General features: G+C 42.8%; 2 protein-coding genes across 7 annotated transcripts in view; one reads left to right on the top strand and one right to left on the bottom strand.

Annotated features, from left to right (window-relative positions):
- Window positions 1-13,744, bottom strand: part of LOC105144232 (uncharacterized) — a 303,924-nt gene that overhangs the window by 10,887 nt on the left and 279,293 nt on the right. For both annotated transcript variants that reach the window (XM_087411508.1, XM_011052998.2), the window contains exon 4: window positions 11,246-11,973. In XM_087411508.1, coding sequence (XP_087267634.1) covers window positions 11,246-11,973 — 728 coding nt within the window. The remainder of the gene's footprint in view (window positions 1-11,245; window positions 11,974-13,744) is intronic.
- The window catches only part of LOC105144233 (uncharacterized), a 242,057-nt gene that overhangs the window by 108,428 nt on the left and 119,885 nt on the right, over window positions 1-13,744 (top strand). For all 5 annotated transcript variants that reach the window (XR_015546775.1, XR_015546776.1, XM_087411509.1 and 2 more), the window contains one exon: window positions 1,838-2,023. Coding sequence is in view for 3 of the 5 variants with exons in the window: in XM_087411509.1 (XP_087267635.1) it covers window positions 1,838-2,023 (186 nt within the window). In the remaining 2 variants the exon portion in view is untranslated. The remainder of the gene's footprint in view (window positions 1-1,837; window positions 2,024-13,744) is intronic.

The following is a 13,744-nucleotide window of genomic DNA, read 5'->3' as shown; positions in this document are numbered from 1 at the left end:
TAATTATTTTTGATGGCCCAACAAAACTTTTCAGATCAGTATCTAGCTGGATTTTTAGATACGTACTTTAGCAAATCATTCTTTCTATGTTAATTATCACGTGTGGATCTCGGAATTGAAGAAAAGAGGCAGAGCGTATGTTAGACTCTGAGAGTCTTTACGTCACAATTTTCTACTTTACACGTCCATCATTTCCAGCTGCTGTCGAGGTGACCTCTCGAAGGCCGAGGATGTTTTTCCCATAGATCCGCTATTTCACGAAGGATTCGATGGTATCGCGCACCGTCGTTTTGCCATGATCGCACCGTACACACGTGCGTGACGTTTGAGGGCAAAGTGGGGAGGACTGGAAAAAAAAAGGGTTCTGCGAAGCGCTTAAACGCGCCTCTCTCGTCTTTACGTGAAAGGACCCGGACGATCGTGTCTGAGAACGCAAGACTACCGTGTACCGTGGGACTCGAATTTTAATCCCGCACGCGAATGAGGATCGTCGCTCCGACAACACTCGACCTTCCCTTCCATCCCTCCCGTCTCTCTCCTCGGTCACCTCCTCCAAATTCCGTGGCGTGGAATTTCGCCGTTCTGTGTGCTACCGCGTGTACGATGGGACGCGAAATGAGTGTGGGCGAGGTCGGTATATCGTGGCGAAAAAGGAGGTCTTACGATGAGGAAGACTAAAGATGGGAAATCTTCATTATACCCTACCTTCGGAATATATGCTTGAGAATGTAATAATTATAACCATTATATTTAATAGAATTAGAATTGGCAAAACTTCTCACAAATAAGATTAATACTAAAATTACAAGAATTCGTTTCAACTCCTAGGCTCTTTTTCAATGAAAATTTAACATTCGTCTTTAAAATTAATCTGTAATTAAAAATTATATCCTATTATAAGAGGCGTTCGAATCTCATCGTGATTTCTGTGTTTCGAATTTGACAATTTTTATTTCGAACATTACACATCCAATTATTTTGCAAGAAAAAATCTCTCGTTACCTAAGATATTTATTTAAATAATTTTTATTTAAAAGTATATATATCTCTTTTAATATTAACATTATTTAAAGACTCGTTTTCGAGTCGTGCAATCGCAGATTTTTAATAAAAATTCCGCAAAGTAAATACGATAATTACTGAGAACGAAATATACATTCAAAGTCACTTCTATCGCTCGGAAAGCTCAAGGGTACCTTTAATTAAATTCGAATAGGTAGTTAATTTCAATAATAACGTGCGTCTGAGAGCGCTTCGAAACGTGAACGAAAATGCGACGCGCGATCCTGGGAACTTTGGTGGCGGTACTCGGGAATAAAGGAGGCGTTAAGAACAAGACGCGAACCATTACCGCGTTATTGCATAATGGATAATTACGAGAGCCGGAGAAGTAAGATAAACCTCGTTTTACTTGCTCGCTCATTACGTTTCCCTCAAACCTCGTGTCCCGCGTGTACGATTCGCGTAATTCTCGCGTCGTTCACGCAATTCCATGTATATTGTTTACTCTGTATCATTAGTCGTTAATTGATAACGAAACTATTATCCCTGATAATTGAGGAACGTTAAGAGAAGGAAACGATTGATGAGTTACACTAAAGAAACGATACAAAGTCAGCAGTTTAAACTTCTTTAAACAACAAATAATATCTTTTTTTTTTTAATCAGCCGGTAATTTTGACTTCGTAAAAAAAAACTTCGTTTTCCTTTTATATATACATATATAAATAAAAAGCGATTTGCAATTATGGGCACTGTTAATTTGTTGAAAATAACAACGCTGATTCCTAGCGAAGTAGAGTACGTGGCGTATCGAGCCTGATTCGAATCGTTCCAGTTGGTGCTGCCATCTGGCGAGGCGGTTACTGGCGCGAAGTACGACGCAGTTCGGTTTTCACCGAGAAAGAAGCGGCAGTCGGCGCGATGGCGAAGGAAGAGGTGGAGGAGGAGGAAGAGGAGAAGAAAGAGAAGGAGACGGCGGCGGCAATGGCATCCGTGACTGGACACTGCATATGATTTCACGGTAAGTGGGCCCTGTCTTATTCGTGGGTAGAAATCGTAAAGATCTCGCGTGGATATCCGCCGCTAAATTGGATTGCAGCTACCTGCGTCTATCCTCTGTCCTCCTCGTCTCTGTCTGTCTCACTCCATCTTTGTCTTTCTCTCTCTCTCACTTCTCTGCGTTGTCCCCTTTGACTCATTCCCTTGCGCTCTTTGTCACGGCCGGCGCAACTGCGCCGTTTTATTTCGACTTTACTCACGCGCTCTCGTTAGCGATGCGACGATCGAACGGGCGAAGAGAAACCGTCGGCCGCCGACACGTCGTAAAACGCAACCGCGACGCAACGCCTTGAAGTTTCACCGGAGGCGCGACGAGGAAGATCGGGAAAATGGCGCCTTTCGCGGCTTTGCTCACGCGACTTGGAGACTTTTTTTTTTATGTTTGTCACTTGGCTTAGGTCTGTCAGCAGGCTACTGAGATTTAAAAAATTCTACCTCGACGCCGCACAATTCGCGAATTTTGCTGAAATTTAGATGAAGTTGGAATCGAAATTTCTCGACATGCTGAACACGACACTCCGAGTGTCTCTTCTGACATCGAATATTATTTAAACAATAACATTCAGCGTTTGAAAAAAATCTTGCTGAAATTTAGGCAAAGTCGATCTCAGAATTGAAATTTGTCGACATACTAAACGTGACATTTCGATTTTTCGTCTGACATTGGACACTATCTAGACAACGTTCAGCCTTCAGCCTTCTTTAAAAAAAAAAAAATGTGTGATAAGAGTATGAATCCTTACATTACATTTGAAGCTGAGAGGACTCCCGCGCTGGACAGCGATTGCATCATACGCTGCCAAGATAATAATTTACAAGCGTGATCTCGAAACTGCGTGCGGTACGCAATGCGCGTTGATCTATTTTCTGCTTGCGTCATTTTTGTTCCAATAGCCTCTCGCGTAACCACGCATAAGACTCGCGGCAATACATCCGACATACGTGACACTCCGTTAAACAACCGCGGTAAATAATTTTCGCCGACATTAATCGTAACATATTGACAAAACTCGCAGGAACGCGGGCGGTCGGCCGTTTAGCACGCCAAACGTACATCATGAATGCGTGACAAACCAAGAGAGAGAGAGACTGTAGCCTCCGAGAAGGCTGAGAAGGAGAGAGAGAGAGAGAGAGAGAGAGAGAGAGAGAGAGAGAGAGAGAGAGAGAGAGAGAGAGAGAGAGAGAGAGAGAGAGAGAGAGAGAACACTAAGTTATTCCGGCCGCAAGCGATTTGATGGTCGATCATCATGTACGAAACCAAGGGATGAACAATGTGACTCTGATCGCTCGATCTTGTACATTTAACGCTAGCATTATCGTCGGATAATTCGCCTGAGGATCGCCTTGAGCGTCGGGCTCCGAAACGCATCCACACCCCGAGGCGCATCCTGATGCATTAAGCGTGTGTGAGTGTATGTATGTGCGTGTGCGTTTGTGAGTCAAAGCGCCATGTGGAATGATTTACATTCGAGACACATTTCCCGTCGTCCACAAGAGAACGTCGTGCTCGCGTCTTTCCTGGATCGGAGACATCACGGCCAATCGTTGGCGATTAGCCGTATCGCAGATGAATAACAGCTCGTTCACTGTTGATATAAATAAACGTTAATGCGTTATTTGACGCGACCGAAATTTTGATACTTCCCACGCACGCACGCACGCACACATCCATATTCGTTAATGTTACGTTTTGAGGATTCATGAGAAGAACGCGAGTAGGAGAGCGTTTTTCTGGAACTCGCTTTGGAGCTCTCGTGGACCAACACAAAGAAAAGATTTATAGCTATAAGAGTAGACATTTGTGACTAAATGGCTGCATTCAACGGAAAAAGTGGCTTTGCAATTGTAAAATTTTTGTAATATGATTGATTCTTACACTTAGTTTTTTACGTATTTAAATGTATAAATCGATCGCATTAAAAAATCTTACAACAGTTGCAAAGCTGTTTTTTCCTGCCGAATGTATATCTATAAATTTCGTGTGTGCGGTTTATTTAGATTTTCGTGAAGAAGGGCTCGATGTATACGTTATGCCGCGGAATACAAATGTTCAAGCGATTCAACAGAATCATCATTTATTTCCTTTCCCAGTTTCATTTATACCACTCGAATCATCGTCCGCATGACGACAATGCAAAAATATTCACGATCACTGATCAACATCTCAACTCGCGCATTTCGAATTTCGATCACGACCACCAATCTCATCGTGTTGCTTTTTGTGTCAGAAATCGACTCCACTTCGAACTTACACTCTGTAATTTTTTTCATATTGCCTCCATCACCTATATTTCGTCTCCTCTTTTTCTCTTCAGAATCTCTTCCTGTTTGTCTTCCTCGTCGCCGTCGCCATCGCCATCATTCGAGCGTTTCGGTAGCCATGCAAATGGCATGTCGAAGTTTTAATTCGCCAATTGCGCGCAACAAATTTTACATTTCCACCCGAATGATCGACCTACGATGGTTTCTTCTCGTCACTCCTGTTTGCTCCTCTCTCATCTGGCAAACAATCTTGGATCGGAACCCTCGAATCGTCTCTGACTCGCTCGGCAAGCTCTGTAATTTACGGTTTTGGCTCATGCTTCCATCGAGGTGGAGTAATGACAGGTCGATCGGCTCCGGGCTACCATCTTTACCGGTTTCCGATTGCCCCGTCTCTTGTCTGCCTTACGTCGCCACTTTCGATTCCTCGCGATGACGATTGCTCAAACGATCTTTCACAGGTTTTGGATTCTGAATTGTGTAGACCACCGATGAAGAACCCATTCGTTGTCATTCTTGACACTTCTCTCTATATTCAATTAGCGGTATACTTTAGGAATGATTTGGTAGACATATCGCCGGAAATTATGTATCTCGAAGAAATCCATTCGTTACGAGAGTATCAAAATCGATTTTCAGTATGCAAACTTGCATACTGTTAATTAGCGATCGTTAATTTTAATCGTCGAAAATTTAGGAACATCGCCAAATGCGAACAAGTCGTTACTTTTTCCGATCATCGCTATCTTTATTATATTAATTGTAAAATGCAACACCGACTCTGAAACGAATATTTCGACAAAATTCGCTTCTCGTGTATATTTCGAGGAATGATACCTCTCTAACGAATCTACGCAAAATGTTCCGATACGTAGAAGGACCTTTGCGATTCGAATACATTTCTATGATTACATTTACGTTTCCACTTCAATATTTATTAATCAGAGGAATGTATCGGTTTTCACAATTCGTGGAAAACTTTCGTTTCTCTCGGAATCGACGCATTCCCAACGATCATTGGTGAGTGTCATCGAGGAATTCCTCATTTTTTTCATGAATCTTTGATGCCCAGACATGTGACATCGAAGAATGTAATTATCGATCATAGATTTCGACATCTATAACATACCATTTGATAACAATAATTCGTAACATCCAATTTATAAAGCTACATCAAAAGGACAGTTTTGCTAAAGCATCTAAAAATTTAACTAGATACAGATCTAAAAATAACTTCGTTTACTTCTCTTTAATAATAATTATGTAGTTGAACCAAAATAATTATGTAGGCTCAAACTCGTTGATAGAATGGCAAAACTTTTTATTGTTTATCATACTTGAGATTTTTATGTAATCATTTTGATGATTCAACAAAACCACTTTCGAATCTGTGTCCAACTAAATTTTTTAATATTTCTGCAAATATTTTAATATTTCTTTCGGTCAATCACATAATTATCTTTATTAAAATTTTACTTACGAGATTTTCATATAAGAGATTCCAATTCCGAAAATATACGTAACTTTTATTGTTGTTACATTTCCAATGAAATTGGACGCTTTATAGAAAAATGAAAAGTTGCTTCCAATAAACACCGAACACACATGTTTATAATAAAGCCACGAAGAATAATTCAAAATTGATAAGTTATTACTTGTCATCTGTTCACCATGCAGAGTCTCGTTTCTGAGATTCGCTTCGCCTATCGCGATATTTTCCCAGTTGCCGATTGAGAATCGTCAGGACGTCGATTCTCTCGAGTCACACGGCTCGCTCGCGACGCGCAATTCGCTCGTAAATCTCGCGCTGCTACAACAGCAAGGAGGCGGTTTCGCGTTCCTAAGTTGCCTCTTCCTCCATCGCGGTATCCGTCGTAAAGCTGTAGCCGTCCAGGCTCCTGTAAAATCCCACTTGATTCCGCTTGCGAGAGGCCGGGTTCGCTGCAACTGCTTCCGTTGCAGCGAACAACACGGCTGCAACGTGCAAAATTGGCCTCCGCGGTGTGAAATGCTTCTCGTCGACGCATTCACTAGCGATCTCCGTCGCGCATTCAGCAAGCTGTGATTTACCGTTTCCACGTCCGCGCCACGACGATCTCCTCTTGTAGAAGCATTGTAGGAGCATTCCAACGTGGCGAGCCATAAAAGCGGCCCTCGACCGCGAAAACTTTACTAGCGAATAGCAGATGCAAATCCGGAGCGACTGAAGTTCTCGGTTACTTGCTGATCGTACCGCGGAAACGACACTTGTACGTCATCGATCATGATTAAGAAAGTCTTGTATGCATTCCGACAGCAAATACGCCGCTAAGCGAAGATTTATCTTGATACTGTTGCGCTGTGCAGTGTGATCCAGACAGTGTCCCGTGCACTCGAACAAGATAGTTTGGTCAGGAAACATGAAGTACTTTGTACCGTGAATAATTTACATACCGAGAGGTAAATCTCCCAGATCATGGTGTAGAAATTCTAGGACTCATGACGGAATTGCTAATAGCGGATAGACTAGTAGAGGATATTATCGCAATACAGATTCAGGAAGTCTTATGATTTGAGTCACAAAGTAGAGCTCGGTTGCGGATAACTCACGTACCAAGATGCAAATTCGGAGCAGAGTTGAAGAGTCTCAATTTCACGTAGATTGTTCTCCCAACGTGACACTTGCGCACTGTGGATCGTGATTCAGGAAGTCTTCGCGACTTGGGGAAGTTATTCTGGTAACGAGCCGTAAAGTAGTGCTCGACCGCAAGAAGTTCGCCAGATGTGAAAGAGAATGCAAATACGAAGCTCAAGTTTCTTAATTTCCAATGGATCCATCTCTTCGGAACGATGCTTTCGCGTTGTAGATAGTAATTAGGAATTAGCAACCCGGTGAAGGTGCCTCTATAATGAATCATAAAGCAGCGTTTGACCGCGAAAATGCTATCGACTCGAGGAAATGCAAATTCTAAGCAGATACTCGTACTTCTTAACTATCCTGCAAACCATCATCGTAGATCATCGGAATCAAACGACTTGAGTATCGTGACGTTCCTAATAACAGACTGCGAGAATTTTGCAGTTGAATGACATGCTGACAGCACTTGATATGTAAACGTATCATTGATATTATCGCTAACTATTACGAGCGCACGATTGTTTTCAAATAAATCTATCTTCTATTTTCCACGCAAAGGAGAGTAAGAAAGTGAAGAGTTTATTTATTTCCATGCTATACTTTTCTTTTTTTAATTCTCTTTATTGCATATTTAGCTAATTATTTATTATAAAAATTATTTAATACGAATAATAACGGAAAGATCGGTTTTCTTATCTAAAAAATTTAGCTAGATATAGATCTAAAAATAATTTTACTGGACCATCAAAATAATTACGTACGACACTCAAACCGGTTATTATAACATCAAAACTTTTTGCTCATCATGTTTTAAATTCCTATGTAATTATTTCGATGATCCAAATATTATTTCTAAATTAACATTTAGCGAATTTTTTAGATATTTCAGCAAAGTTATTTTTTTTGTGTATATATATATGTATATGTGTATATTGTATATATATAAAGCAGCACACGTTAAATTTTTAAAAACGAAACTTTGAAGAATTATATTTTGTCACCGCAATGCCGTTCAATGCTATATTACTTTGACAGTAATCACGAAAGTAGCTAGAAAACATTCTCCGTTAGCACCACGATGTTAATTTAGTCCTGTCGTAACCGAGAGTTAGCTCTGTGTCAATATCGGCGCTTCGATCTGTTAAAGACATAACGGATTACTATTGAAGCGTGTATTTCGACATCCGTTCCGGATAATCGCGTGTCTTCATCCGGCGTCTCGCTGATGGCGACAAAATACCTAAACGGCAGTACAAACGATCCGCGCGAGCACCCGGGAGAAGTACGGACCTAATAGAGTTTCGGAGTGTATCGTCACGCGAGCTCTAACGAGCTTAAATTTCGGTTTAAATTTGTTTGACGGAACGAAACGTAAACAAAACGAAAGTGTACGATAGCGTGCACGCGTACATGGTCCGCACGTGTCATCGCGTCGTTCATTCAATGACAACCCTCGTGTTTTCGAGAGGAACTTCCAAGGTTTTTGCGCACATCGCGTGTATTCACATACGCAAGAATGGACAGGTTCGATGTCGCTTTTCTCTCTTCCTCTCCCTCCCCTCTTTTTTCTTTTTCCGCGTCCCTCTGCACCGAGAGACTCAAATTTATTCCGATTAAATTCCCAGCATTACCCACGCCTTTGCAACGGAGCCGCTGCAACGGATAAGCGCATCGCACGGTGCATACGTATATATGTATCTATGTACGCGAGTCGTTCGAGAAACCGGTTTCCCGTACGTTTTAATTTCACGCCGACATCGGCGCAATTCAGTTTACACGGATACTCTCCGTTTCCTAACGCGCGCGCCTCGCGAGATTAACGCACCGATCGTGCGTGCGCGTGCGTTTTCGGGAAAAGTGACACTGCGTGTCGCGTAAAATCTATACGAGAGCTGCACTGGAAGAGACCGCGCTTTAATCCTGCGAAAATCCTGTTGCAATTATCTCAATGCGTCATCGCTCCTCTGCAATTATCTCTTGTGAGCCAAGATCAAAGTATAGGTAATTATATCGCGGTGGAGATATGGTACATATGTGGCAACAAGTTCTGTCATTTCAAATATCGTCTTTGTTTTGGTCACTTGAAAGTTACGCTGCGCTACACATAGTGATTGACAGACATTTTTATCAAATACCACTGGTATTTATCTCTTTCGATGGAATGTCAAGGTTCGATTATTATCTCGGTGGTGCACATTGCGACGGATAATAACTTCGTTGTTTCAAGTGTCATCTCTGTTATGATTACTTGCGTTACGTACGAAATTGATGTTTTTATAAAAAAAAATATAAGGATACCGATAATTATCTGAAGAGAACAGCACGATAATTATCTCAGTAGAGCACGATACGAGGAAATATTGGAAAATTATTCAAGAATGTCATTTCTATTATTAATCACTCGCAGATTGCGTTCGGCGCTAAGTGCCGTGATAAGAGAGAGAGAATTATTTTATGATACAAAAATTATTGGTAATTATCCCGCTAAGTATTTTCTGAATGATCAGATAACACGATGTATCATCTCTCGAGTTAGAATTTTATTCACAGTATTTGTTTTTTTATCGGCTTTCACAAATCGCCTTTTACGTTCGTGTAATTACAACTGCTCGATTAATATTTTATGTCACGTTTATTAATTATTAAGAGACGTCGTTTAGCGCGTTATATTTATGTTTTGTTTTAAATTTAAGTGATTGATATTTTTTAATCGCTAAAATGTTTTTACAAACTTCCGTTCACAGTGACGAGTGTCCAAATTTAAACGCACTATTTTTGACGACGATATACAGTCCTGGGTGACACCAGTTGAAAATCAAAGGATTAGCGACGATGTTAAAGTTTCACTGCTCTCTCACTGATCGACGCACAATATCGATTAAAGAACAGTCCATTAATGTGCTCCGATTTTTCACTCGTTGATCCAAAGAAAGTGATGATCCCAAGAAAGTGGCGATCGTAGAAATCAGCAACAAGAATAGCCCGGAATCGATTACGATTGACGCGACGTCGATGAGAAGAATGTCCATTAAGAAACCGTGACTTGGCCTGTCAGTAGTGTTGAAATTTCAGATCGTGACACTTGTGGAGAAGCGTAGCTGCAGTTTCATTTCAGTCATGTAAAATCAGCAAAACTTTTGTATAAACAATTTTATCTCAGAATATCGTGTTAAAAAGTGCATAGCCGCAACTGTCTTCAAGTTCAAATGACAGCGTTTTTTCCACTAGAAGAGCATCACGTTCGATAACTTTGGTATTTTCAAACAGTTTGAGTCTTTTTTTTTTCGGGAAAAAATCTTGGATTGAGAAATTATCACTTCATCGACACGTAACGAATTTCGATCGCGCTCGTCGTTCCAAATTGCTTTCTCGCGGCGGATCGATCTTCCTCGCCAGAGCAGATCTTCTTTTTCTCCTTCGTCGTTTCCGTCCTCTTCGATGTAGCGGACTTCGATGATGCGTCCAGAAAGTCCGATGGGACTTCCATCAGGATTTACGTGTTATTGCGCAGGTATCTCACTTCAGGTACCGATATCTTCAGGTACCGATCCGTTGCTCCGACGTCGCTTAACATCACTCACACCAACATACGAGGCACTTTCGATGCACAGTTCGTCGTTCAACTCTCCGCTCTCACTCGTCATCGTCCTCGTCGTTTCTCCGTTTATCACGATTTATCGACCGTATTTTACAATCACCATAAAACTGAAGCGTTTTATTTTTTTATCCACGAAGAGATTAATGCCCATTGATATCCGTGTTTTATTTCAAAGATCAATTTACCATCACGTGTATGTGTGAATAGAAGATTATTCTTGGTTAGACGCGATCGTTGAAGATAATCATTATGTAACGTGGCGACAGTTTCAAAAGGTCTCGATTCGCGTCAGCGTTCGCGAAAATATTCTTCGGTATGGACTTTGTCGAGTTATGTGTCGGGTGCCAAAGCAACCGAAGCACCTATTCGCGGAGAATGTCACCGAAGTTAACGATCGGTCGCTGTCACGTCTGGAGGTAATCCAAAAGTCAAAACTGCGTTCTCCTCGTTCGTCCCGTTTCGGAGATCAGCGCAGCTGATCTCAACGCGCGCGCGAAACATCAACCGCGTGTCTCTCCGACGAGCGTCCAAGTACGATACGTCAAAGTTGTTCGATTGTGTTATTGTATATCGCGTGAATGTGTGTGGCATTGTGTACTGTGAATATCGTGGTCATACGCGACGTATACTATCATCTCGCGGCGAAGGGACGATTTCTTCTACGGAGCGCGAATGTGTCGTTGCGTGAATTCGACGTGTCAACTCACCTGCAGTATGTATCCTCGCGTGTAATCCTCGTGGGTCCAACCGAAGGCAGCTAGGATACGTGTCACTTGCGCGGGGGGCAACTGGTTGAACAACTGATCGAGCAAGATCTTAAGGCGTATCGGCAGTGCGCGCGAGCCGTAGAGTACGAGGGATGCGACGTCAAACGCGGCCGTCGGCTCGACAGTCTCTGAAGCCGGTGGCCTCTCCTCCTTCTCCGCGACTTCGCCACCACCACCGGCACAACCACCTCCACCACCACCGCCGCCGTTACGATCCCCACCGGGGGTACCGCTGCCACCACTACCACTGTCACTGCCACCACCACTACTGCCACCTCCGCCACTGCCGCTGCCGCCGCCGTCACCTCCACCCCCTCCTCCACTTCCTGCACTACTAGTCGTTGGTGCCGTCATCGTCGTCGTCGTCGCCGTCGTCGTCGTTGCCGCCGCTGCCGCCGCCGTCGCCGCCGCCGCCGCCGTCGTCGTCGTCGTCGTCGTCACCGATGCCGGGTGTTTTACCCTCCCTACGACGCTTTTATCCTCCCTACCAGTAGAACGAGGGCCGGAGACGACATCCCCACTACCCGCACCACCACTACTACCACCACCACCACTACCACCACCACCACCACTACTGTGGAGCCGCTGCTGTTGTTGAGCATGCTGCTGCTGCTGTTGCTGCTGCTGTTGCTGCTGTTGGTGGTGGATGTTTGACAGTCGCGCCAGCGCTGAAACACAAGCAAGTGGAAAAGAGAGAGGTCAGAAAAGAACCTTCTTGCCGGTAGTGCACGCGTGCGTGCGATCGCGTGCGTGTATGTGTATGTGTGTGTCAGTGAGTGAATGTGGACAAACGTCCTCTGTCGTCCCTACCTCTCCCACCGTGTCCCCACCCTGTCCAGCCCCCCTCGCGTGCCCCACCAGTGTCCCTAGCTCTGGGTACTCCCACCCCCGCATCATGCTCTCGTCTTTCTCGTTCGTGTGTCGCGTCTCCCTTTCTCGCGATTCGATTTCTCTCTCTCTCTCTCTCACTCCGTCGCCTCCGTCCTGGTCGTCCCCACAAGCGGACTCAGAGTGTCCCCCTGTCCCCCACCCGCCTCTCTGTCTTTCTCTCTCCGATTCTGTCTCCGGTATCGTCGAAGCAACCTAGCACGATCGCCGTGGCACCGAAGATACTTACTTACCCCCATCCATCCTCGCGACCGGACCTACCATCTCCCACTCCTAACCGACCCTACTACTAGTACCGCCAGCGTCATTCCTACCACTACTATTGCTACTACCACTATCGTTTACTACTACTACACCGGCGTCGTCAGTCCGGTACTACCACTAGTACTGTGCTACCACTGTACGCCGAGTATACGAGGACGATCGTGATGAGTCGCGAGGCGAATCCCCTCCATCCGAATTTTCTCATGAGACTCTGGCATCCATCAACCTGCTGCTGCCGCCACCGTCGTACCGTCTCGACTTGTACGAGGATCATCCGCACGCTACCGGCACGGAGTTAAGAAGAGAACAGTATTCGCAGGTATCTTCACGATGCGATTTCGATCGTTCGATTTTCGTGTAGCTTTGAAACTATATATAATAGAACTATCTGCCAAACTCGAAATAAATAAAAAAAATTGATTGTTTATGCTTTCCCCTCACTATACCAGATTGAAATAATGAAAATATATGTTACGCAAATATGTATATGATATATACCGTTTTATCATTGCTTAAGACGTGCATAATCACGTGGAACTCAATTTGTTTTAAAGTGTATGACTGAGATTAAAGTGAGATGCATAATGTACTCCGTTGTATACACACGTATATACGATACTATCCAGAACTTAATACAGGCTACTTTGTAGTGCAGTTGTGTGGATAATCCGATTCGAGTTGCACTTTGATATTCGAGGAGAAAGTTGATGTTGCGAAGGTGGTGGACGGTCATAAGTAGTTCGATGCAAGGTGCGTCGTATAAATGAACTCGCAATTTGTAATCGTAAGAGAACATATAGCAATACATGTTCATTTGTGGTAGAACCAAAAAATGTACATATAATATAGTTGTATTCATTTTTTTGTCACGTTATTATATTTTATTATGTTATTAATTATCATGATTCATCGTTTTCTTACTACAAAAATGACAATTCAAGAAATATAATTTTTTAGTTATTACCATGAATGAGTTAGGTGAAGATCATTCTAGCAATCTTCAAACGTAAACAAACCTTACAGTCTGTCAATCAAATAGCACTTATGTCGTTCTGAAAATTTTTAAAGAGACTTATAATTTTTAAAAACACGTTTCTATAAGAACGATACATTTTGTGTTGTTTTTGTGACTAAAAAGGAGAATCTTCTACATAGGAAACGTTAAGTTAAAACAGTTAAAGTTAAAACAGTTTGGTAATCGAAGTTTGAAGAAAAAATCGTTTTATTTTGGATTTAATGATTTTAGTTTATCAAGATAAATATAAACTGCTGATATTCCGGGTTTAT

Source organism: Acromyrmex echinatior, chromosome 11 (genome assembly GCF_024713525.1).
Source record: "Acromyrmex echinatior isolate Ae372 chromosome 11, ASM2471352v2, whole genome shotgun sequence".
Classification (NCBI taxonomy): domain Eukaryota; kingdom Metazoa; phylum Arthropoda; class Insecta; order Hymenoptera; family Formicidae; genus Acromyrmex; species Acromyrmex echinatior.
Note: the sequence above shows the minus strand (reverse complement) of the source record. Positions and strands in the feature narration are given on the sequence as shown.